At 37.5% G+C, this 26,200-nt stretch overlaps 1 protein-coding gene across 3 annotated transcripts in view; it reads left to right on the top strand.

Annotated features, from left to right (window-relative positions):
* The window catches only part of CNTN5 (contactin 5), a 656,184-nt gene that overhangs the window by 617,905 nt on the left and 12,079 nt on the right, over positions 1-26,200 (top strand). For all 3 annotated transcript variants that reach the window (XM_064505105.1, XM_026109144.2, XM_064505106.1), the window contains 3 exons: positions 8,034-8,104; positions 11,268-11,502; positions 19,522-19,631. In XM_064505105.1, the coding sequence (XP_064361175.1) occupies positions 8,034-8,104; positions 11,268-11,502; positions 19,522-19,631 (416 nt within the window). The remainder of the gene's footprint in view (positions 1-8,033; positions 8,105-11,267; positions 11,503-19,521; positions 19,632-26,200) is intronic.

The following is a 26,200-nucleotide window of genomic DNA, read 5'->3' as shown; positions in this document are numbered from 1 at the left end:
AACTAAAGCCATGTTTAATAATTTCTCTTCCCAAAAAGCACAGCACTATCAACATTTACTTTTGTTTTGCTTTATTTGATGAGATTTTTCAGAATTTATACTGAAAAAAATCCACGTGGAACATATCTGCATGAGTTTAGAATTCAAGCACAACAAGCAAGACCTTGTGATTAAAAATCAGAGTTGGGATTTGCCAAATCTGGACTCAGTCCCTTATTAGAAACCTCTGTGTAAATTTGAGCAACTCATGTTAACATTTCTTAATCTGAAAAATTGACGGCTAGTATGGATCCTGCTTCTTTTTGTCTTCCCTCTATTCAGATTACAATATTGCATGATAGGGACTATATTTAGCTCTAAGTTTCTACAGTAATATTATACTTAATTGTAATCTTTGCTGCTAAATACTTTTGTTCCACATGGAAATTGAGTCACTACAAAAATTAAGAAACTGTAATTCTTCTTCTTAAAAACCAAAACATGCTATTTTGAAAAAAAACCCCAATATTTTCTTGAAGAAAAAACAAACACTTTAAAATGATTATTCATTCAATGACACCAGTATTATTATTATTATTATTATTATTATTATTATTATTAATTTCTTCACATGACTGGAATGTGAAGAAGTAGCTGTATCGTGTTTCAAGTACTTTCAGTCTTTCCAGATTCAACATGACAACTTTATCTTCCTTTCTTTAAATGCTGGGTACCTACAGCTAGAGCAATGTAAGAGATTTTTTTTTCAGTTCACCAAAGTAAAAACAAGGAGGAATAACTCTGATTTTAAACAAAAAGAAAATTTTCTTCATTGTCTTTGGCAAACTGAAAGTAAAATAATAATTTGTGATCAAATTAAAAATCTCTGTCAACTGGAAAGGTTTTCATTTGTCTTCACAGTTTTAATGTTCCAGTATTTTTAAATAAAATTAAAGTAAAATTCAAATTATATCTCTTTTTAAAATAAATATGTAAATGCTTCATTTGTTAAAATATCAGAATGAAATATTTAATCTTTTTCAATATTTTGCCCAAAAGTGAGTGGTTGAAATCTCTAAATGTGTTCATCTTTATAATCTACCCACATCTGCCATTTTCAGTAAAAGAATGGAAAATTAAGCAGCTGTGCTGAGTAAAGAGAAAGGAACTTTTAGACCTCTGTACCTAAAACCTGGTTTAAGCACCCTAAAGCAATGAGTAGTTTTGAAAGCATTCAGCATAGTGGGAGACTGGAGGGAAAGCTAATCCCTACTCCAAATAGTCATGGTCTAATAGCTATAGTACTACCCACCACTTTCAAAAGCTTTCCCAAACTTCAAATACAAATTTAAAATGTATAAGTGGAATTTTCAGTTCCTTGGAACCTCTGTTCCCACAAGCATCTCTGATCAGCATCAGCCCATGCACAAAGCCCTCAGCAACATCAACACTGCACATGTATTTTGTCCTAAGTAAAAAAACCTGCTTTTTATGTGCATTTAACTTCGTAATGATAAGATACACAGAAATTCTTAAACAATTTGCCCTTTCAGTTAGGCTTCATGTGCAAGCTTTGCCTTACCATGTCACCCTTTCTTCATTTGCATTTTAAGTGTACCATCAAATGCATCATAGAGCTGCTGAGGGCTACATTCCTTGTGCTGCTCTTTGAGAAAATGTTAAAGAATTTCTACTTGTTTTAGGGGAGATATAGAGTTAATTGTGTTTATCTTCACTTTCATTTTCAGCAAATCACAGTATTTCCACAAAAACAGAGCAAATCCTCCTATTTCTGTTTAAACCAAACTCATGGCAAGGCCATTTCAAGATTTCTGTTTGTTTGCTTTAAGTGGAGGTTTCAGCATCAATGTGTGTCAGTAGCCACTCACAATTTACTGTGATGCATGTCTTCTACTCTTGCACTCTTGCAAAACTTTCAGAACATGGTTATTAGTGCCATTTAGTGGTTTGTTTTACTGGAATGATGAAGAGACCTAGCTTTGAACTTCCAATTTTACCAGTGGCTGAAGAAACAAAAGAGAAGAAGAGTTGACCTGACCCCAAGGTGCTTACAGTCTAAGAATAGAACAGGAGACAATAGCCCGCGCAAACAAGCAATAATAGGCAACAGACAAAGAAGCTAATGAGAAAGCATTGGTCAGAATTACAGATATTCAATCAAGCTAAGCACGGTCACATTTTATAACAGCATCTTGCAGCAGAAAATCTGAAGGAGGAGGTTCCTAGAAGAGATCAGATAAAGACTTTTGCAGATTTTATCAGGAAATTTGTCACAGGTATGCAGCGATCCAGGACATAAAGAAAAAATTTACATTTTTTAAACTGTGATTAGTGGATGATGAAAACTGATATCCCTCAAAGTAGGAGATGACCAGGAAGGGGATATGAAAGGAACTGTAGCAAACACAGGTCATTTATCTTTATCATGGTAAAGAGTAAGGACCAAGTGGAGGCATGCAAAGGAGGCTGTAATTATCTAAGCAATGGTTGAGAGAAATTATGTTTTCCACAATTGGTGGAATTGGTCCTGGGAGAGAAAGATTGCAGGGCCAGAGAAAAATGATGTTGTAGTAGTTGTATTAGTGAAGAGATGAAATGAGGACACGACTGGACAAGGCTCTTATTAAACTCAGTAGATATAAAAAGTCATTATTTTACTATAAATGTCTGCTATGGGCTTTGCTGGGCAGTTCTTCACATCACCTGTTGATAAATTGGAGGAATAGAGCCTGAAAGAACATCTGCAATCATTTCTTCAGGTGTTTTGTGGCTCCCGTTAGATTGTAGTACCCAACCACAGCTCAGCTGGGATGAGGTAGCTCCCCAGCAGTTTCTTTAGCATTGAGTAATTCCAAAGTAACAGTTGGCAGCAGGAAGGAAATGATGAGAAAATAAATAAATAAATAAATAAATGAATGAATGAAAGCAAATCCCAGCAGAATAGAAGATTTTAGAAATGTGAGTGACAACTGAAAAAGGTAATAAATAATGCTTTACCATAATTGCAAGCAGTGGCTGCAAAAAAAGAGAAAGACAGTCAAAAACTGTGATGAAGATAACAATGATTTCTGAAGCATTTGTTTTTTAAAAGTTAATTCATGCTGGAAATGAAACACTGGGTAAGGTAATGATGCTATTTTCAAAGAGTGACAAGAGCAGTCTAACTGTAACTACTCTTATTTTAATGACAGATCTCATTTCAATGACAGATTTTGTTTAAAGCCTGTAGGATGAAAATTTGACGGTTTCAGAAAAATAACTAAGGTATAGGCAGATTACATAAGAATGGAAAAAAGTTATGAGGATAGCCAAAGTCATGAAGTGCTAAGACAAAAAGCTGCTAGACTTTGTTTGCTGATTGAATAAAGTGAAAACAATTTTGTCTAGAGCACATGAAAAAAGTCTGACTTCTTGGATCAGAATAGGCATAGGTTTATTTATGTTTGTTGGCAAGATTGCATACTTGTGCCTTTTTAATTTCCCTGAAAAAGCCTAGCTCAGAGATAATAAGGAGCACATTTCACATACCAAATCAGCATCTGTTATATATGGTGCTGCTATCACAGTAGAGCCCAAGTGTGGGACATAGGAGATGTCCACACCAGTGTGGAGATATCTGAAAGTGCTTTACACCAGTAAAGTGGACAAGACAGTGAGCTATAGTTGCAGAAACCACCACTATAATTTCCTGAGACTTTTACAAGAAGTCAAAAACTGGTAAGGATAGGGAACTGTTTCTGCAATTAGGCAATCAACAGGTCGTTAGAGACTGTGCTGAGGGCAGAACCTGTGGGGTGCCGGGAGCAGAAGTGAAACTGAAGACAGTCTAGAAATAAAATGGAGACGAGATCCAGACAGCATTTGCAAATTATACCTTCAATTAGTGCTGCTGGAGAAAGGGAAGGGAAACAGGTAAGGTCAAATGTGTTCTTTTTTCTCTTTTTTTAATGGAAAAAATAAAGCATTGAAGAAAAAGAAGCAGAAGAAAACAAGAAGTAACAATCAAGACTCAGTGTAAGGGTAAGACTCAGAGAGTCTAGCAAAGGTGAGGGGAGTAAGTAGAAGATTTCTGTATCTGTGAGGGGGGACAAGAAGGCGGAGAGGAGAGCACATTATGGTTTGTTAATTTTTTCTTGGAAGAAATCCAGGGCAGTAAGAGAAATAGAGAGGAGGGGTAAAAGGAGGATTTGAAGCAAGGATGGAGGAAGATGGCTGTCAAATTCAGCTATTTGAAGGAAAAAAAAAAAGTATGGATGTGGTAGAATTGAATAGGAGAGAATGATTTTGCTGTGGAGGAAATTAGCCTCATCATGAGCCCTCTCGAGAAAATCTGCTTGCTGTGAGAACTGGAGCCAAAGAGCCAAACATTAAGGTGAGCCTTAGCTGTGAGGCAGCTCTGGCAGTCAGACAGGTCGTGAGCAGACAGGTTAAAATCACCAGGGAGGCATGAGGCAAACTGTAAGCAGACCGTATGCCAGAAATCAGTATACAAAAGCAGAGCCACATTGCAGTCATGGGTAATGACAAAGAAATGAAAGAAGAGTGAAAAATGACTCTCTGGACTGTTCCACGTCAAAGCTGCATGAAAGAGGAAGCGGTCCAGATAAAATAATCTAAATACTGGTGTTTATAAAATTCAAAATAATTGCTACAGAAATCAAAAGAAGAAATCAGATTATTTTTCAACAAAAAAAGAGGTCTAGGAAAATTAATATTGCAAGCATTTGAACAGGCTGCCTAGACAGACAGGGGACTGTATTTCATTTGAGATTTTTCACCTGCTTTAGTATTCTTGAATCTGCTTTAATGACAGAGATTGAGCTAGATTTTGTGTTGAGAACTCCTTCATCTCTATATTGTTCTGATTCCATTATGTTCTACATGGATGCACTCATCTAATCATTTAGCATTTGGCTTTAAATATGGCATGCTTTCGTTGTGATGCTAAGGAACAGTGTTAAGCAAGAAGGGATTTTATTTTCTAGAAGGTGGCATTCCTTCATCTTATTATTAAAGGAGACATATTAACGCAGTGAAGAGCTCTTTGCCATTAGTGCAGGTCATATTTATTCAGAAAACATAATATTAAATTTCTCAGCTTTGATATATATTAAAGAAAAGAGATTCTAAAGGCCTTGTCCCCCAGCCATAAGGACCTTGTGTCTTGGAGCCAAGTTTGGACATCGTATTTCCATATTTAGTGTAAATGTATGTCCACGTGTGTCATTGCCAATAATTAACAACTTGAAGATTGAGAAGACTCTAATTGCATGGCACTAAGCCTAGGTTATGACTGAGTAAATTCAGATATAAAACTATAAACTGTGATATAAAGGTGATGTTGCTGAAGGGGCTGCTAATATACAACCTTGGTGCCTAGGAAAAATGTTTTCTTTTAATAGTTTTCTTCACTTAACAGTTACTCATTTCAAAATGTCCTCTTCTGACTACATGTACTCTAGCCTGGTGCAGTGCAGAGGATATTTATTCGTTTGACACATTTATTCTTTTAATGGTTATTCATTTGAGAGAGTTTTACTGTGTGAATATATATTTTAGTTTGGTGCAAAGGAGATTCATCCTTTTGACAGGTTTATTCTTTTAACGTTTATTCATTTAAATAGGGCTTCAGTCTGTAAGTCTGTTAACAAAAAAAAATCTAGAAAGAGGACACTGCTGGTTAAATAAGTCCATCATGTTCACAGCTTCAAAGGAAGGAGTACAGCACTCTCTGTCTGTAGCACTGCATCTACCTAAACTGTTTATTCAGCTTTATAACTTATCAAAAAAAAATCTTAGGCAAGAGAAAACGGGTGCTAAATGCATTTTAAATATGCTCCATTAGAGATGACATGATAGTTTTTGTGTGTTAATTCACTAACAGTTGATTATTGATCTACATGTTTTTACTGTAGAGCATTCATCCTAGTTTTCACATGTTCTAGATATTTTTCTGGGGAGGGCAATTCCTCTGTTCAATATTGTATAATTCTGTTTCTGTAGAGGAAATCTCTCTCATTTAAATGTCACCATAGAAAGGTTAGATTTTTAGTTTAAACTCATTTGTGGACATGTTCCAGTCAGTGGAATGAGATAAATCCTTCCAGAAAGCAGCTCATCGCATATCTAGACAGTTATCTTAGGATGGGATGAATCACCCCTAAACTCTCTATTCAGTGGGGAAGGAGCCTGGACTACAACCTCAGGCTTCCCAATGACTAAAGTTAAGTTAGATGAATCCAGTTCCTACTCTGCACTCGCTCTTCTCAAATCGACAGAACCTGGAATTCCTCACGTTGCTAGATTCAAAATACATTTTAAAACAAGAATTAGGATAAAATTTCTCTATTTATTCATGGAAGTTAGTGAATCCTATGGTTGTAAATAAAACTGTGATAATATATGTAAATACTATGAAATACAGTGTCTGAGTGTCAAGTGTTAGAAATTAAAGGAATTATTTGAATTCCTGTACAAATACTTGGAAGATTTTCCCAATGTTTTTGGGAAGGAGAAAAAGAAGTCAGTAAATTAAAAAAGAGGTAGGTAACTGACATTAATTGAAGCTATTTCTTAGTGAGATTTTCTCTTTGACTCCTCTCCTGCACTAGAACTGCAAGGCAGTGATTTGATCATCTGACTGTATGTAAATCAAGTCCTTTCAGCAGAGAGTAACTACGAAAGATACCATTTAGCATTGTGTAGGGAGGATGTGTGAAGGAAAGAAAGGAGGAGGAAAAAAGATTAAAAAAAAAAAAAAAAAAAAAAAAAGGAAGGCCAGATGAACACAGCTTTATGGGAGAGAGGTGTTTCACACATTAGAAATTTCCCATATCGGTCTCATAAGAAACATAGATACAAGGGCAAAAATTTGATGTTAGAGACTTATGCATAACCGTTTTCTCACTCCCTTCTCATCTCCAACAGTGTAAATCAGAAGCAACTCCTAATCTTTGTGGGTTTGCATCAGTTACGAGAAAGAAAGCAGAACTGGGCTTTTGTTCTCTAAAGGGGAGTTCAGAGTTCAAAAGACACTACATAGATTAATTCTGAAGTCTTAGGTGAATGTCCTGTGTCTAGTAACAACTGTACTTGAATTGAACTTGAGACCTTAATGATCAACATGGGAAGCAGAGAAGACTGTGTATGTTTATTTAAACTTATTTTTCTTTGTATAGTTCAAAGGCACAATGCTACTTGATAAATAAGCTAAATAGCATGCAATAAGGCCTTAACAGTTAATGCCTCACAGTACATTTCTACCAGCGATCTATGTACTGCTGCAGGGAAGAACAGAGAAAGTTTGTATCTAAGGATATATTTAATCAAATGAACAACGCAGGCATTATCTGCTCACAGTAAATAAACTCAAAACACATCAGTCATTTTAGGAGCTTCGCTCACAATTCCAGTGAAACAACTCTGATTTCTAAAGTTTTACAGAATATGTTAACTCAAAGCAAACTGATAATGATATTTATAAATTGTTTGAAGAACTTCATTAGCTGCTCACATGTGCTATGTCAGCTGTATAGGTGTACGCATTGTTATGAAATAGTTTAAGGAAATATAATGGTCTCAATTTTTAAAGAATTGTGAATAGTTCTGCTTCTAGTATTTTGCATGAAATGGAAGGGGTTTTTTAGGGATGGTTCCTTAGCATTTGATTTTTTTTTTTTTTTTGAATTGTCTCTTGGAAAAATAAAAATACTAACAATATCCCTGTTTCATCTCTTAGATGGCCTCAACACTGAAAAGTTTACTAATCTGCAGAAGAAATATTGTTTAAGTAACTTTTTATTCCAATATCATTTTTCTTATCATCTTGTGGTTTGTTTGAGTCTACCAGCTTGATTGTGGGATTCTCTGTAATGAAACCAGGAAACTGCAGCAAATATTCTTTACTGCAGAGTGCTATACTTATTATTTCTGTTCTGTTTTAACAACTTTCCATCTTCTGCAGCAACTTGTTACTATGGGGAAAACTTCAGTAATTTGGACATTCTGATTTTTTTTTTCCTTTTTGTTTGCAGTTCCAAAGACACCTCCAGCTAATGTAAGTGGCAGAAGTGGAAGACGACATGAATTAGTAATAGCATGGGAGGTAAGGGACTTTTTGATTAAAGTACTTGTTTCATGTTTGCTTCTTTGAGGGTAAAGTAAGGAGTACTGTACTGGGGTTTCCCTACAGCAAATATTGGCAAGACATGAACAAAAAATAGTATTCTATAAATGTGTTCCAAAGTTTTGAAATAGTGCATATTTCCATCTGTTTTGAGTTGGGAAGATTATGGTGAAACCACTCCATCCAGCAGCAGCTCCAGTTATGCTAATTTATCACTCTTTCCTTCTCCATTGACTGCTTAGGTTGATTTGATTTTCTTGGCTCTCAAGTGAATGCTACCCCAGGTGAAATAGCTAGAGGAAGAGAGAGGGAAACCCTTATAATATATTCTAACTCAATCCAAAAAAAAAAAAAAAAAAAAATTTGTATTGTTTCACAAAAATACAAAACTAAAGACCTGTAATACACATTTATTTAGAGAAGACATTTGTGATACAAGATGTAAAACAGACGTGTGGCTGTGGGAGACTGGCAGGAGGGAGAGGGGGAAGAGAGCTGCTTTCTCTGCTTCATGTTTTGATCATAAATAACACAGGAGAGCAGAGAGACTTTTCTTGAGGGGAGTTTTCAAAACTTTAAGATTCATCATAAAAAATTTCAGATTCAACACATTTTACAAAAAACAGTTCCATCAAATGAAGATTTGGGGGGGGGGGGGTCATTAAAAAAAAAATCAGCCATCTTGAGGAGTGATTCAGTTGGTAAGAGAAACAAAATTCTAGCTAACTACTGAAAGTGATGCATTTTGGAATATCTGAAGAGGATGCTATGTTGGCACATCTGTCTCCCCCAACACCAGCTACCTGAGACAGCTGAGGCAAATCAGCATTGATCTGATTTTGATTAAAGTTGCCGGACTATAAGCAGCAGCACCTCCACAGCATCTCTCCAATCAGGAGAGAACTTGTGGAATCTCAAACAAAAACAACAGGCGACTACAACCACATCTGGGTTAGACTAGTCTAATTCCAGTCCTTAATATGATATATTAATAGGATATTAAGCGTGTTTATAGTTTTCCCCAAGTGTCTGGATTGGAACACTACTGAAGTGTGTAATATCCCTCTCCCTGCCAATGGTCCAAGTCTTCTTCCAAAAGAAACCAGAGATACAAAGGAACGATAATCATTGAGAGTGAGCCATCAGGCAATAGAAATACAGCAAACAGTTTAAAACAGAATTAAGCAGTTTAAACAGACTTACTAATTGCTGTAATATAGCTTTCAGTGTACCTTGGCTTCTTCACCTTAAGCTAAAGAATACAGACTGTCAATAATGCACAAAATGTCACTCCTTTCTCTTTGTTCCTGGTCAACTTATTGTTTCTATCAACACCTAGTTCTTCCTGATGTAACTAATTTCAGCACACTATATTGTTTCACATACCTCTTAAACTACATAAAGTCATTAACCAAATTAAAAGAACAAAAACATCAAGATATTTCATCTATGTCAATCATAGATAAAGTGGGCATATTTATACTGTTTCAACTGTTTGAAAGATTTCTACCCTTTCTAATTATAGTCACCATCTCTCTTCCAGAAATGAGAGGTAAAGGTAAAAGACAAAGCAAAACACACACAAAAAAATAATTAGAAATAAGTGTTCAATTTTCTGCTAAAGAACTAATACTGGCATACTGGATAATACAGTGTAAGTGGTATCAGCAACTCGCTACAGATTACTGTGCTCACTACACTGCTGTGCTTTCTGGTAAAATCATTGCGTTTCCATAAGGCACAACCACAGTGCAAGTCAGCCTAGGTCCAGCACAAGCTCCAGCTCTGCTTTTACAGGATCCAGAAGTCTAAATTGGATAGGAAATAGGAATTCAACAAGGTATTTTGAAGAAGTAATGAGATAGTATATGGATGTCTGAGAATAATTCAGAAAAAAGACTAATCGGCATAGGCAGAATTATACTCAGCCAGTTCAAACAAAACTTTAATCACTTAGCATTGATTCACAGATCATGCATTTCAGGTTTGCAGTGAAATCTCAGGGTTCTTCTCTCTCTCGTTTATTTCTTTTCTTTTTGATGGTGACTGTCTGCTACAAAAATCCATAAGCACTGTGAAGAGTAGCAAGACTCCTCCATTCCAGCTGAAATCACTACGCTACAAAGCCTGTCTCCTTTTTCCATTGAATTTCTCTGTCTTGGATGCACAGTGTGCAGCTTCAGGAGGCCAGCTAGAGAATGGTCTCACTTGGTGTAGTGAGATAACTCATGATGAGACACTCACTCGTGGCTTGGAGGGGGAGACTACTCTGCATCCCCTGTGTCTCCACTCCAACTCACACTCTCATTAGCTGCAGATCTAAGAGACTCTTCAAGAGATGGTGTTGAGACACCTTTGCTGTGGTGTTGGCTTTATGTGCTGACAGCTCTTAAAAACCTAATACCTAACCCAGTCCATTGACTTTTTAAGAAATGCAGGCAGCAAATTAGCAGGAATAATTCCATTCCTTGAGCTGGACATATAAGATTTAGATGCTGCAGTGCTTAGCTTCTCAACACCTAAGTAAGTGCCTTTGCTGACTGCCTGCTTACAGCATATATGTCCCAGTTTAAGCAGCAAATTTCACAGCTCTTCTGGCATAAGCAAGGCAAATGAGATTTTTTTTTTTTCCACAAGACTTTCAGTTTGAGAGTTAGAATAACTAGTTTTATGACATTTTATCGCTAAGTTTCAGGATGAACCCTTGATATAAATCATTAAGGCTTGACAACCCATTTAGATACAGAAATTAGATAGGGTGGCACCTAAATCCCAATAGGATTGAATCCCAGTAGCACTGGCCTTAACAACATGCTGCTCTATGCTTTTAACAAGGCCATTGGAAGTGGCTATTCAACTAATAGACCACTGGTTAAAGCATCAGTCAAAGTATAGAAGGGAAGTATAGAAGCAAAATCTCTCTGAGCCCAAGAGCTTATTTACTCCTGGGGCAGTGACCTAACCATGAGGACTAGCTGAAGAAAAGCTCCTCCTAGGTTCCTCTTCAGAAACAATTGTCTCTCTCTGTTATCAAGCATGGGATCACCCGGACACAAGCAGCCAGCTTATATTCAGTCACTGGGTAATTGCTTTCTAAATGAGTAAGGCCACATCTGACCATTATTTGAACTTTCTATTTTAGCCAGTGTCAGAAGAGTTTCAGAATGGAGAAGGATTTGGATATATTGTAGCTTTCAGACCCAATGGAACAAGAGGTTGGAAGGAAAAAATGGTGACATCTTCAGATGCCTCAAAGTTCATCTATAGAGATGAAAGTGTGCCACCTCTGACTCCTTTTGAGGTGAAAGTTGGTGTTTACAATAACAAAGGAGATGGTCCATTCAGCCCTATTGTGGTCATCTGCTCAGCTGAAGGAGGTCAGTTCAACATATAGTAAAATTCACTTGTATGTCATATCTATATATAGCTATTTTTACATTATATGTCCTATTATACCATGCAATTTCAATCACAGATTTCAAAATCTTTGCAGAAGTAGTAAGTATCATCAATGCTGTTTTGCAGAGAAGGAGGTGAACTAACTTGCCAAAGCTTGCCCAGAAAGCATCAAAAATTTAGAAGGAGAAATCAAGCCATATCAGTCCTAACAAAAAAGTCTCTTGTAAAGGAGCTTCATGCCTGATATGAAGTCTATAGCCTGGACCATAAGCTGGGCTGGTCAAGAAATGAGAAAAGGAAGGCTGATGTTTTCTATTGTGTGTGAAGTTCATGCTACTTTTTTTCATGAGTTAATCTGACAACAACCCAAAGTTTATATAAATTTACTCATGAATGTTCATTTTATGGTTAATGGATACCAAAAGTCCACAGAATGCAATTTTGTTTTTTTTTCTATTGTTTCCTTTCTTGTTTTATTAGCATAGAAAGTTATGAATTTACATTCATGGCCAAATATGCAGCGTGAGTTATATAAGCAGTTCAGAAACACAGATGGAAAATATTTCTGGAAAATTGCTAGGAACTCAACTTGATATAACTCCTGACTGCATTTTCTGAGAAAAGACTAATTTATACTAGTAAAAGAAGTTGTTCTGTATTGACAAAAGCCAGCTAATGGAAATTTCCATACACACAAAAAGGTAGGCAAATATTATCCCCAGAAATATTTTGAGCAGCTATATTGTTGGAAGCCATATGCTTCACTATATGGAGGAATTTTATACTATCACTACAAAAGTATAGTTTGAAAATGACAGTATTTCTTGTGAAGCTGAAAAACATTAAATGTTATTCCATATTAGCAATGTGTAATTTTGGAGCCTTGGTGTAGCAGAAATTACCTAGTCCTTCCCAATAATTTTAGGGAAATGCTGTTTCTGCTAAAAGCAGTTCCGGTAATCTGTTTGTTTTCCACTGTTTGGATCAACATTATCAAATATTCATATCAATATAAAAATAATTGCATTTTAAAATGTAAAAATTGCCCTGTGCAACTTGGACATTTTTATCATTTCCATGTGACTTCTCCGTTCCTTAATAGATAAAGTTGTGATACTGATGTTGATGTTTTTACAACTTAACAATTCTATTCTCTGACCAGAAAGTTCAATAAAAAAGAGAGTGATACAAGAGAAAGGAGGCAAAAACCTTAATAGATAATAAATTTATTTCTTATTTGTAATTATTATTTATTTCTTGGAATTGCAAAAGCTGTCTTAGCAAAAGCTGAACACTGAATTCTAATAAGTAGTCTTCTGATTGTTTTAGGGGTAAAACTGGAAATGGAATAACCAGTAATATATAAATCCATTTTCTAACATTTCTTTTAAAGTATTAACTTTGCAAATAATCTGAATAGAATTATTAAATGAACTTTTTTCCTGTGCTTATAGAGCATACCCCTAGAAACCAACTTTTCTGATTAAAATTCAGTTATTTGAAAATACCTACCCATTATAGCTTTGCTAATTCAATTTCTACATAAGTCTGTACATTAGACTTTGCTTTGGCAAGTGGAATTCAATGGGGCTAAATACTTTCTTAGACTTATATCTGAGGAAAAAAGTATGATAAGCTCTGACAATACACTGCAAAATTAATTTTTAAAGTTTTTCTCAAGAGTAATTCAAGGTGCTCCACTGAAAATTTAAAGGAACAATGAAACAGTTTATTACAGCTAAATTCTGGGCAATGTGGAGACTGAGGACAAAGATGTTTCAGTTTGCTATGGAAAGAAAAGGAAGAACTGGTTTTGAAAGAGGCACGGACTTGCACACTTTAAGGCAAGACGACTGAAGGCACATTTTCTCAAGGCTTTCTATTGAAAAGGTGATATTAAATAAAGATTGACAGTACAATATATTATGATCCTAGGGCTGATCGAGCAAACCTTTAGCTTTACTTGCTTTTCATCATGAATCCAATTCACTGCTCTGCAAAAATCTAGCATAAAGGCCTAGGATAAAATTATTAAAAATTAAGAAAACTTTAGGTCACATAAAGATTTTTCCACCTCTAAAGATATATCTACCTTTGTCCACTGGCATAACAAATTTATCTAAGGGAGTTTGTTGCCTAAATCCTGTTGCCTCTGCTCAGCACACAGGCAAAAGCAAAAGTTTGCATGGGACAGATCCTGGACAAGGAAGAAATTTCTCCTCTCTTAAGAATGAAAGCATGTGTCTGTCTTTTCTGGAGCTCTGTGACTGCAGGTTTTGTGCTCTCTAATCAGACATTCAGAGTCCATCTGTGGTGGCTCTGAGTTGTGCCTGGGCAAGCAGCCTTGCACATGCCATTGAGTGAGATGTTCCCCTCTGGGTGATATATGATTACATGATAGCGGCTCTGAGGCAAAAGGCCTAAAAAAACACCAGTCAATGGCCAAAGAATCTCAGCGGACACAAGCCAAAAAATGAGAGCTTTTTCTTGACCTCTTTTAACCCCCCTCTGAAGGGGTTAATCTTTTCATCCCCCAGTTTGAGGGACTGAGAGACCACAGGAAAGCAAGTAAGCAAAAGACCAAGGAGTTTTAGTGAAGAAAGAGATGACAGGAGAGCCAGGACCAGTTCTGAAGGGGGAAGGAGGATCATATACAGAAGATGCAGACGAGAATGAAAGATATACAATTACCTGCAAAAAGAAGATAGAAGAGAAGGGCACAGTAGATGTATTCCAGCAACAAGCAAAGACAAGCCTAGAAATAGGTGAAAACATGAAAGGAAATGGAAACAGGCTTCTGAGAGAAAGAGGGAACTCAAGTGGTTTCAAGATGAGTTCAGTCTTTTACAGAGGCATTTTTAACAGGATTGCCACAATGGGAGAGACAGAATATGTCTGTTAGTTTCCGTAGGTACCTATCTTCCCCTTTAGGCACATAAAGAAATCACCTTCACAGAAATGAGAGTGTTATAATTTTGATAAACAATGTAGTGAATACTGTGAAAAACTTCTAGATATGAAAGAGAGCCCTGAGCAATACAAGATAAAGCCTGAAGACTCTTGAGTTTTCCTGTGTTTGTTTAAAACCTCCTGAGGGACCCCAGATGCACTTTGTAGTACATACAAGATGTAACGATATTGCACAGATTTTTGCTCCTTTTTCATATGGCTTTGAACTAACTCATTCAACCCATGGAGATCCAAAGTTCTCAGTTACCTGAAGGGAGAAGGTCCACGTAGCAACCTTTAGAGTTTTGTTCCTTCATAGTTTTAAGGAGTTATGCATTAGGCTAGCTAGTGAGTGATGTGATATTAACTGAGACAGTTCAGGCTGAAATATTTTTCTGGTTAGGTCCAGTTCCCCTAGCTTTTCATCCTGAGCCCTTATTTAAATAAACAAATATTCCTTTTCATTCAGAAGAAAATGTGCAATTATGCACTTCTAAATATAGCCTCCGTGTATCAAATTAAAATCTTACATTCATAAAGTGAAGTTCTGTGGATCATTCTGTAGCTAAAGCTGAGCTCCTTGGAATTTAGGTAAACCTGAAAATTAATAAATTGGCATATTTGTTGTAAATGACAGTAGGTTATTTCCTGCTTTTACCATCTGATCCATCTGGATTCGACCCCGTAAAATTTTAGCTACTGCTGTCTTCATTGAATTTCTAAAGAATGGAATCATAACCCTGATATGAAATAATTTATTAAGCCTTCCTTTGTTTAATGCCACTAGCCCCTATGGGAAGTCAGCTGTGTAATCAATATTATAGGCACATCCCCTCCTTGTGCTATGTGGATAGCTCCAGCTGCCATGTCACTTTTTACAAAGGTATCATTTATATCCATGAAGACAGCAACGCTGCTCAGCACTTTTAATCGAACAGAGCCTGAATTCTGTCAGTCTCACGTCCAATTTCCAATTGCTCACCAGGGCCAGGGAGCTGTTTGTAGGAAATCAAAGCCTTTATGGGAATAAGGCAGCTCCTTTTCCCACATAGCGCTCTGTTATGTAATATTGCCAGGTTACTCCATGGAGAAGGGAGAGCCGCAGCAAGGAGTACACGGGGAGAGAGCATAAGGGAGAGAGACATCGCTGGGACAGAAGCCCTACCTGACTAATAAGGGCACATTTACGTGCACCTTCAGGCAGGCCACTTGCTCAAACATCACACTCCAGGACGCGGAGCACCTTCGCTAAGTACTGTGCTAGAAAAACGCTACTTCAGCAGGCTGTGCTACTGGACCTTAGCTAACCACGTGTGCCTTGGCCAGGTCCCTGGCTCTCTTTTATTTAGTCATATAGACATGACCCAAGAACCTAGATCTTCTCATTAAGGAACTCCATTTATACAGCTCCCGTCTTTGATAGAAATAGGAGTTCTGCCATTATTATGAGACTATCTACTTTTTCTCTGTTTTAAAGTCCTCTGCAAAGACATTGGCGAGACAGAAGGTGAAAATATGCTTAAGTAAAAAATAGGCTTAAGTAAAGACCAAGGGTCAGTCATTTCATTTTTTATGTTTAGGAAATCAGTTTTTATAATCCTAGTATCAGGGTGTATATTTCCTTTTACGAAGACATCTTTTTGCCTCTCTAGACAAGATTCTGGAGTCTGTCTTATCCTATAGGCAGTCATGATATTGCACATATAGCGGGGTCCCCAAATCAGGGACACATCAACTGGTCCATGTCCGAGGGGCAGAGCTGAGCGTTGTCTCCCTTGGTTTTTCTTAGAGATGACAACAGTTTACTGAAGTTTCTGAATCAGTTTCTCAGATCTGGAAGATAGTTCCTGTGGCTGTTTCCAGCAAGGGAGCAAATGATATCACCTTCTTTACCTTTAGGATGATAACAGGTAATTACACAAGAGGGAATCCTCCTTATGGTTTCCTTACTATGAGATCCCCTTTGTGGATTTTTCCATAGAAAGGAATTATCTCAGTCATTGCTCCTTGCTGAAGTCTTAACATATTAACCATGTGGAACTGCCTGGAGTAATAAGGCAATTACCTAATAAGCCTGAGGTTCTTAGGGTCAAATGAGAGCTCAGATTTTGAGTTAGGGAAGTGTGTAAAAAAATCCATTCTTGAGTCAAAATTGGAAGCAAATGGGTATTAAGTGATTGGACAAGGGATCCTGATAGAGGCTGCTTTCCATAGGAGTGTTAAAACATCATTCGGTGAACATGAAGAGGTCCTAGACTTGCTTTTATGGTAGATGACATGGATATCTTTAAGGATGAGTATCTGAGAAAAACAGGAAAGTTTAGGGCAGTAAATGCAGTACTGGGGATGCAATGAAAGCTGATAGCTACACTTTCTCTTATCCACCAGTATCAAAATTCAGGATTCCCTCTCTGGATGACAGCTGAATGCCAGTGTAATCCCTTGCTCTGCTATATTGTAGCCATCCCTGAGTGTTGCAAATTGAACATGTTTCCTTAGAGTGTGATTTTGGCATATGAAAAGGACTGTTTTGTGGACATTGTACACAGCCTTCTGAAAACTTACTATGCTGTAACTTTAAGTTGATCAGGGAATATTAAAGGGATCATTAAGGACTTTTTTCCATCAGTATGACCTCAGGAAGATACCGATAGATTTAACATAATGCCAAAATATTAATAAAGGAATATGATTATAACGCCAGCAGCCATTATGGAAGAACCTAATGAACCTGTCAAACTTATCATCAGTTCTAGACACACAGAATAAAGCATGACATTGTACTGAGCCATGGACCAGAAATTATATGGTCCTCATCCTATCTGAATCAATAAAAAATGCCATTTCATCTCCATAAACTTTCAGAGTCATAATGTACCTTATTCCTAAAAATATCATTTCTGTTCTTTTGCTGAATACTTACCTTCTTAGTGTCTAATATCAGTGAAATTGCAGTGAATAATTGCTGGATATGTAAGAAATGCATTTGTTTCACATTAAAAAAACCCAACTATTTCTATTCCATTTGTTAAAAACAATTTATTTTTAAAAATATCAAAAAATACTCTTTGTTTCTGTTTTGCACAATATATAAATGACCTCTAGTGAATGCCATGAGGAGGAAATGATTTCTCCATTTATAGAAAGTGTAAAGGCTGCCAACCAACATTTTGTGTACATCAGAAATTATTTATCCCACTGCAATCTTTTCTGACAACAAGGTAATTGCTTCAATAATACAAAAGCTTGAAAATAGCTTTTGCTGCACAAATCTTAGTGGTACATAAAATGGAAAGCAGGGTATACCTATTGAACAGAAAATCATTTTATGAGGAATATATTTCTTTGTAGCACAGTTCTTTCATTATTGAATTCAGAAGATGATTTCACTTATTCCCGGAAAATATTTTTTCTTATTTGTTACCTGAAAAGATCCATATGTATTCTATACTTAGTAGTAATACACAACAGGAGTGACTACCATTTTGCATCACATCAGAAATGCTTCTTTTCTTTAGAAGTAAATAAAAAAGAAGATCAAAAAGAGCAACAAACATTGAAAATTCAACATCAAAAAGGATGAAAAATATCTGCAAGCCACATCAGAAAAAAAGTATAGGGCCCTAGTGCCAGAACAATCCCTGTAGTATGATCAGAGAGAGGTGGGTAGCTAATGAGTCAAGACTGTTACATAAGGAAACTCCTCTGTAATCCTGTTAAATGAGGCCCCCCCCAAAAAAAAAATTTTTTTGAAAAGCTCTTTGATGTGCCTCCCTATATGAGAAGAGCCAGGACCTCTGTCTGCCCTTCAGGAGCAGATCAACACATTAGAAATGTAATGAGGAACATTAGGCTAAGGAAGAAACTGCAGGCTCTGCTACTGCAGTGTTATGTGAATTCACTTATTTACTGAGCAAATAAACTAAGCTAGAACAGTGGTGAAATGCTGCTGCCCCGTGCCTTGTTGGTGGTGTGCAAGCCTCGTCTCCGTGTCATAGGTTCCTTGGACAAATTTGCAGCAATATTTAGGTAATAAAGCAGAAAGTATTTCCTTAACTCATATCTCAATGTGATGTCCGAAAATTTTTGGATGCACTTCCCTGCCAATGCACTAAATGGCCATACAGATTTGGGGTATGTAAAGATCTGCAGCCTGTCCTGGCAGCTCTGTGTGTGTGCTTACCCAGACAACTTCCCGAACCCTGGCAGAAGTTGGACCCAGGTGTGAGGGCAGGGAGGGAGCCCTGGCACCTGCCTGCCTGCCTGTGGGTCTGCTGCTCCAGAAGATCAGGAGACCGGGACTGCAAAATGCACTGTAAAGAGCATCATGATGGAGGCATAGATGTAGGGCTACTGATAACAACACAGCTAGAAATACATATTATAGGCGTTAGTCTCTTCGCTTGAACAGTATGCATCCCAGGCCTAAAAAGGTAAATGCTTCAACAGCAGAGAGAAGATCGTGTGTCGCAGATACTGGTACCTATCGCTTCAAGGTTTGTTTACTGATAGCATGACAACATAGTCCTCAAAAGTTCTTTTACTTAACATTTCACTACAGCTCTGGGTATCGCTACTTATTTGGTATAATCTCATTTGGTATAAAACTGACTGAGCATCCTAGCTGGGTATTGTTCGTTTTGAGCTGACAAAATGGTACTAAAAAGCCAGGAAGGGAATGGGTGCTCCCTTTACTTCTGGAGTTAAGTTGATTCAGGGGTATGAATCAGGGGAAACAGGGGGGATCATTTACAAATATTAAAGATTTTCAAAAACAAGTTAGGAAGGACATAGACAAGGGATTCTGTCATAGTTTGCTGGGCCTGTCATCAGTGATAAGATATTGATGTAGCATGACACAAACAAAGAAATACAATAATAATAATCTTTTCATCTTGTTCAGTTTTTCATGTTCCCCATAAGTGTCATACCTTCTTGTGAGTATTAAGGTAGAATAAAGGAAGTAAATGACAGTTTCAGATGGAGTGCTTTTGATAAATACAAGCTGCTACAGTGGAGGTTTATTGTTTCAATTTTTCTTAATACAGAACCCAGCACTGCTCCCATCGATGTCAAAGCCACGAGTTTGTCTGTATCAGAGATTCTTGTTGCGTGGAAACATATTAAAGAGAGTCTAGGAAGACCACAGGGATTTGAGGTATGAACACGGAATATCATAATGAGAAATCTTGTTACTTTTGCTAACGTCGCATTCTGCTAACATGCGGCATAGTGAAGCCTGAATATAAATAATACACATTTTAGCATACACACAGCTAGCTGTACAACGATGGTCACGGCTGTAGCACTGACACATCTTCTTCTGTTTATCTGTGCTTTAAAATCATTCAACACTAGTTCTTATAATGTCTCTTTGACACTTCAAAAAGAGCTGAAAGAACTGCAAGTGACCCAGCATGCCTCTTTCGCAGGCTGGGGAAGATTAGGTATTGACTGCTTCCAGCTCTAAGTGACCAGTTCAAACTTGTTATTTACTGAGAGCTATCAACATACAGAGACAAAACGGCCTCTGCCATCCGTGCGCTGCCATCCGGCAGTGGCCTGGGGACATCTGCTGGGCAGATCATAAAAGTCAGATGTGAGGAGGGGAAGCAGCAGGGCACCGTCGGCAAACGAAGCTCCACTTGCAGACAGGCCTGGCAACGGACCTTCCCACGCTTCTGGATCCAGTCGCAGTTTTGCGTTCAGTTTGCAGTCCGCACCGCCACGAGCAGATCTGATCTAGGACTAAACCTGTCCTTGGGCTGCAGTAACACGTCCTGACCTTGTGGTTCAGCCTGTCCTGCCTCTCACGGTATTTCAGTTTACAGTTCATAGAGAGGCTGATTTTGGGGTGCAGGTTATGTGATCTCCTTTAGTCCTTTATAGTGGGAAGATTCTTTCCTGTTTCTCTGCAATAACTATGAAAAGAGGGTAAACAAGTATATTTGAGGCAAATATAGACATTATGGATATCTGAAGCCAAATATAATAAAGCCAAGACTAAGTAACATTAAAGTGATTATTAACATTATTAATATCAAAAACCAAGTGTCTGGGCTTTCCCCCCAAAAATGTTCTAGTATAGGTTATTACTGTGGAACACAGCTTTCTAAATTCAACTTCTACACAGTGTTTATTTTTATTTTAGAACTTGAGGAAAGTTATGTTCACTTCCAGAAAGTCCTAAAAAAACTATTATAAAGGAAAAGGCTAAGAGCTATAATTTTTTACACCCTTCACATTCCCTTGTTATTAAAGTTCAGTGAAAGCATGATAGAGCCAATATTGACTAAGTAATGTGGATTTTTGCTCATCTCTGGCTTATGTCCTTATTTAAATGATATTCCCAATTCAAAAATTCTGTAGAAAATTAATTGCAGGGGCTATATTAGTACTTCCAGCACATACAGGGTATTATTTTTTTACTTTGAAGAAAAATAGCCTCTGAGAGCATGATGCCTTAATATAGCCCTCACTTCTCTAGAATAGCTGATTATCTGCTTAACTTGATTTACTTGGTCTGGATCAGGTCGAGATGCAAGAAGTAAGTACCTCAGGTAAAAGATTTTTAAACAAGGCATGTTCCCTTGATTTTGTCAATGAGGACTTAGCTCTTTCCTCCTTTTCAATCATTCTTTGATTTTCCTTCCTGTAAGTCATGATCTAAGCGCTTAGATATTTCATTACTTTCTGTCACCAAAGAAAGTCCTAGCTGGACAAAATATGTTTTCCTTAATACAGAGAAAGGAGTTTTTCAACTGTTTAGCTAAATTTACATAAATAGAACATTAACTCTTAATCAATTCAGACCATTTTTTTTAATCTTTTTTTTTTAATGAAATGGTCACAGAATCACACAAGTGCAGCATTTCCTAAAAGCATCCCAGCACTATTATATTTATCGTCCCCTAAGATTTTTAGAGCAAGGTTATAGTCCAATCGAAAGCACACAACTGCAGCATCCTTGCCTTTATTACTGCATTTAATGATCATGTCAAACCATCTAGACTTAGTGCCAAGATGGCACTGCCTACATCATACTATAAACTCTTGGTCTATAGTTTAATCTCTATAGTTTAGTTTTAATAGTCCTATGGGCTACCTTTAAATCTTGTGACCTACTAGCACACAGTGGTCTCCCCCAGCAGCATGTGAGGACAAGACCTGGCTGCTCGCTGCTGTCACCGGTGGCCTTTGGGAGGAAAGGCTGGTGCGCGGGCAGGACACAGGCCACAGCTCTCTCCAGCAGATCTTCCACTGAACAGATGTGACCAGCACAGCACTTTTACCCCACAGCGTAGACATAGTCAGTTAGCTTTTTTTTATATATATATACCTGATATGCTCTGGCTCCTTGATGCTTGGATATTTCTGTACTGCTCCCCAGTGGAGTCCTGGCTGTCTGTGAGCATGATCTGTCCCCTCAGGTCTCTTGGTTGACCTAGTTTCTTTCCTAGGTTGTCCCTGGTCTCTTTCCCCATGCTGAATTCTGCAAATGCTTTCTCAGTTCTCTCTCATACTGCTTTAGCCACACTCTTGCTATACATTAAACGTTTTTATCCCTTTGCACATCTTGCTTCATTCAGCAAAGGTGGTTTCTAATGGCTTTTCCTTTAGAACAGCTCTATATAAAGAGAACAAGATTGCATCCAATAGAGATGATATTCACCCTGCTAGCATTATCCCTCTCCATTCTGAAGCGCTTCACTTGCCACTAAGCTTTGTCTTCAATTTCCAAGCCAGTCTTTTATCCTCCAGAATAACTTGCTCACTGCACCCTGTCTTTTTTGCTTCAGAAAGATGGCTTTTTTCTTACTCCCCGTCAGGTATCTTGATGTCTCTTAAATGATACCTACTATTTTCACTATTATCCTCATTCCATCATTCCCATTGATTCTTAAAATGTTCTATTAGCTTTGCCTTGCATCCTTTTAAAATAAAAAATGGATTTTCTCTCTCAAGTGAAAATGGTTTCTCTAGAAATATGTTTTTTATCATTTGAATGTGTTTTGTATTTACCTCCTTGTCACATAACACCTCCCTTAGCTCTATAGGTGTACCCTTGCAAAACATGACTGAGGTAGTTCAGTGGATGGTAGTTCTCCATATCAGACATAGCCCTCCTGTCTTGGAAAGTGTTTAGACCTCTCAAGTGTAGCATACTCTAACCCCCAAGAGTAACACTCATCTGCTATACTTCTTTCATGGACTTCTTAAGGATGAATTTAACAATTGTTATTGATACAGCAGGGTTTATTAATGTTGAACTGTATTAATATTTTGGCTCCTCATTGTGCTCTGTGTAAAGTTTAGACTAGCATGAAGATTATAAAGTAAATATTTCAATTCAGGGACACACAATTGACAGAATAAAAAAATAAAATATAAAAATACTTCCCTGCTCCCTGCTGCCTTTCACCAGGAGGGAATTAGTGTCTTCTTCTTAGGTTACTGCTTTTTATTGGTTTTCTTTTTTTCCCTTGACTTCTCCTTCTTTGTTGGCCTAGCCAACATTTCTTTGTCCACTTTCTGACAGAGGACTCTTTAGAGAGTAGATTTGCTCTTCTTTGTTCTCTTTCTCAAGCATAATTATGATCAGAGCAGCCCCCACTCAGTAAACAGAAGAGTAAAAGAAAGCGAGTCTTACGCTGCTCTCCTGCAGGACACAATGAAGTCCAAGGACAGTATTGCTAGATCTTTTCAGTTCCATTTTTGGCAATGATTTCACCAAAAATCAGATAATCACTTAGAGAATCAGCATAGTGGGTCAGTGAATTACAGAATTCATTTAGGAACACTAAGTCTATCGGCCCAATTTTGCTAACATACTGACAGTTTCTCCTTAAACCATTCCCATAGTGTGAAAAGAAAGGACTCTGTACAGAAAGTCACTGGGGCTAAGCTTCCCCCCCCAAAAAAAAAAAAAAAAAAAGAACAAAAACAAAATATGTGGCAGCTTTGTGCTTTCCATCATGATTCATTTTCTTCAGCTTCTATGTACACTAATTTAATATACAAAATGATTTTGAAAGTGTTATTGTACACAGTATGATGTAAAACATAGCCTATAGTGGTCCCTTAATACACAAATAGTGAATAGATAATGTACAAAAACCTAGTAGCTTTGGAAAAAAAATGAATAATTTATCTTTTTCAAAAATTTTTTTTCCCATTGTGGGTAACTGTGGGAATTGTGGACCACATGTAAAACACGGCCTTCAACGCACATGTCGTCAAACCTTATGCAAAATAATCTTACCAGCAAATATCAGTCAGCCACTATATTTTCGTGCCTCAATTTGTATTCTGCCTGTGGTCGCTACAGCAGTGACAGCCACTTACACAATCTTCACATTTCCTGGACTTTTAGCAACAGTATTATAAAGGGAAGCTGTTTTTTTTAACATTTGAATGTTTGTGCTCCAATCAACAAAAGTGACAGAATATTTACTACATATGGACAAGTTAGCAGTGACCCAGTTTCAGTTCCAGCCCTGTTTGCACTTTGTACTAAGGAGTAATGAAAGGCAAAGTAACTTGCCCAATTTCACATTGTCATCTCTGAAAGGCAGCGTTAACTGTTATCTCACATGCAAGGTTTGCTGTACTCATTTGCATCTTCCAAAGCACATATTATTCCTGACTTCAGTACAGATTTGTGAGCTGTCCACCTGACCTTACTAAATACATGCCAGCTACATTTTGATAAAGTAGAAGTAGCCTGAAAACTTTGTCAGACTGGTAGAAAAATATAGTATGTGGCTAATACCTATTGTATAGAATCCATAACCTGAAGGTTATAAAGTCTGTTTCAGCCTTTGTCAATATTTTCTTTGTCCCTCACTTCTGGTAGGAAAAGGAAAGGATTACTGGCTAGAAGAACAGATATTTCTGAAGCTGGTTTTCTTTGTTCATTTCCAGAAAACCAAGACTAATACTAAAGTAAAGATCACAAAACTGAAGTCTCTGTCAACACAATTCACTCAAGAGACAATAACTTGAATAACCCAATCAAAAGATCAATTTACAACAGAAATTTGTAAAAAAATAGAAAATATTGATTACTATTTTCAGAGAGGATCAGTGGACTTGTTTAAAACTTATTCTATCTTTTCAAAGAGAAATATTTGATAATGAGTTTTTGCTGTGCCTTAAATGGACTTCATCTGTTTTTACACTGGAACAGAAAATTGTGTCTACATGACACTGGAATGCTTTTAATTTAGTGGAGTATATCCTGAAGCAGTTTAGAAAGAGTATATGCATATCTCTACCTAAGGCTGGAAAAGCAAAACAGAAAAAAGAGTAATTAGTGTTTCACCAGTCTGAATACTGGTTTACTAGACTTCACTTTTGGAATGAAAGAATTTTCCCAAACATTAAAATAACAATGGGATAGCCTTCAATGTAAGTCAATTAAGCCTACAAAGCTATTCATATGCAGACTAAAACTCCTCCAAAAGCCTGAAGAGTGTCAACATTTTCTGCAGTGTAAGAACCTAGTCCAGCTGCTTTCCAAGTCCTGATGGTATGCATCAGGCTGTAAATCTCTCATGAGGGCCTCAAGAGAGCCACGTGCTTTGTAAAGTCTATGTTATAGTTTGTTACAACATTTTTAGTTTTCTATTATCTAAAAGCAGAAGCTTAGGTAATTATTAATTTTTAATAAGGAAATATGACCAGATCCTTGATGATATTTCTCAAGGTCAAGGTACGATATCAATCTTTGTTCCACCTCTATGCAGGAGTATGAGGGTAAAGCAAGTACCTGAGAGAAGAGGAGACGGCAAGCTACTTTAGATAAGACCCCAGAACCAAAGAGTATTGAACAGTGTTTTCTTTCCTGTTTCCAGTCAGCAATTTTTTTGGTGGAGGCGAGGAACTGAGGCTGACTGACCTTCTTCAGGAACCTCTTATTCTGAAGGGCAGTCACACCAACACACGGAGACAACACAAAAAACAGCAGCCAAACAATTTTTTGTATCCTGCTCATGGATGGCAAGTGTCTTGGTTCCTGAATGTTGTACACACATGCTGCCTGCTCTCAGTGTTACCTCTTTCCCACTGTAATGAACAGAATAGATGTGGCCTCAGCCAAAACCATGAGGGACAGGGCTGCTGTGTAACATCACATGCACTAGGCAGGGCTAAGGGAAGCGTGCACTCCTTTTACCTCCTGGAGTAAATCAGCACATGGGACAGGCCTCCAGAACTTCAATTTAAAAAGTCCCATAAGCTGCCCTGCATAGGGGATTTCAGTCAGGGCTTTGGGCAAAAGGACGGAAATTACTTATACATTAACTGCAACTTGAATATCTATGAAACTCACTAATAATTCCACTTAGAAGAATCTCAGAAGTAAGTGTGTCACTACGGTCCCATGGCCACCTAAGTGTTTCCAACCTCTTCTCCAGTCCCAAGTGCTTGGTTCTGCCATTGCTGTTGTGCTGGTGCTAGCGTTTGCATGACTGGAGAGTGCAACAGTTCAAGCTGTTGATCCTTCCCAAAACATATCCAGGAAAAGAGAGGTACTCATTTTTGGCCAAATCCCAATCACACAAATGCTAGTATCACTGCAAAGGAAGAGGCAGGACCACACAACCAGCTGTGGGGAGGAGAGCAGGACCATGGCAGATCTGGTATATTTTGCCATGTCAGCCCACCTGGAAGCAGTACTACCTAACTGAATCAAAGACTGTGCAAAACATGCAATGTCTGGTGTTA

This window comes from Dromaius novaehollandiae, chromosome 1 (genome assembly GCF_036370855.1).
Source record: "Dromaius novaehollandiae isolate bDroNov1 chromosome 1, bDroNov1.hap1, whole genome shotgun sequence".
Classification (NCBI taxonomy): domain Eukaryota; kingdom Metazoa; phylum Chordata; class Aves; order Casuariiformes; family Dromaiidae; genus Dromaius; species Dromaius novaehollandiae.
This window is presented reverse-complemented; position numbering and strand designations above follow the sequence as displayed.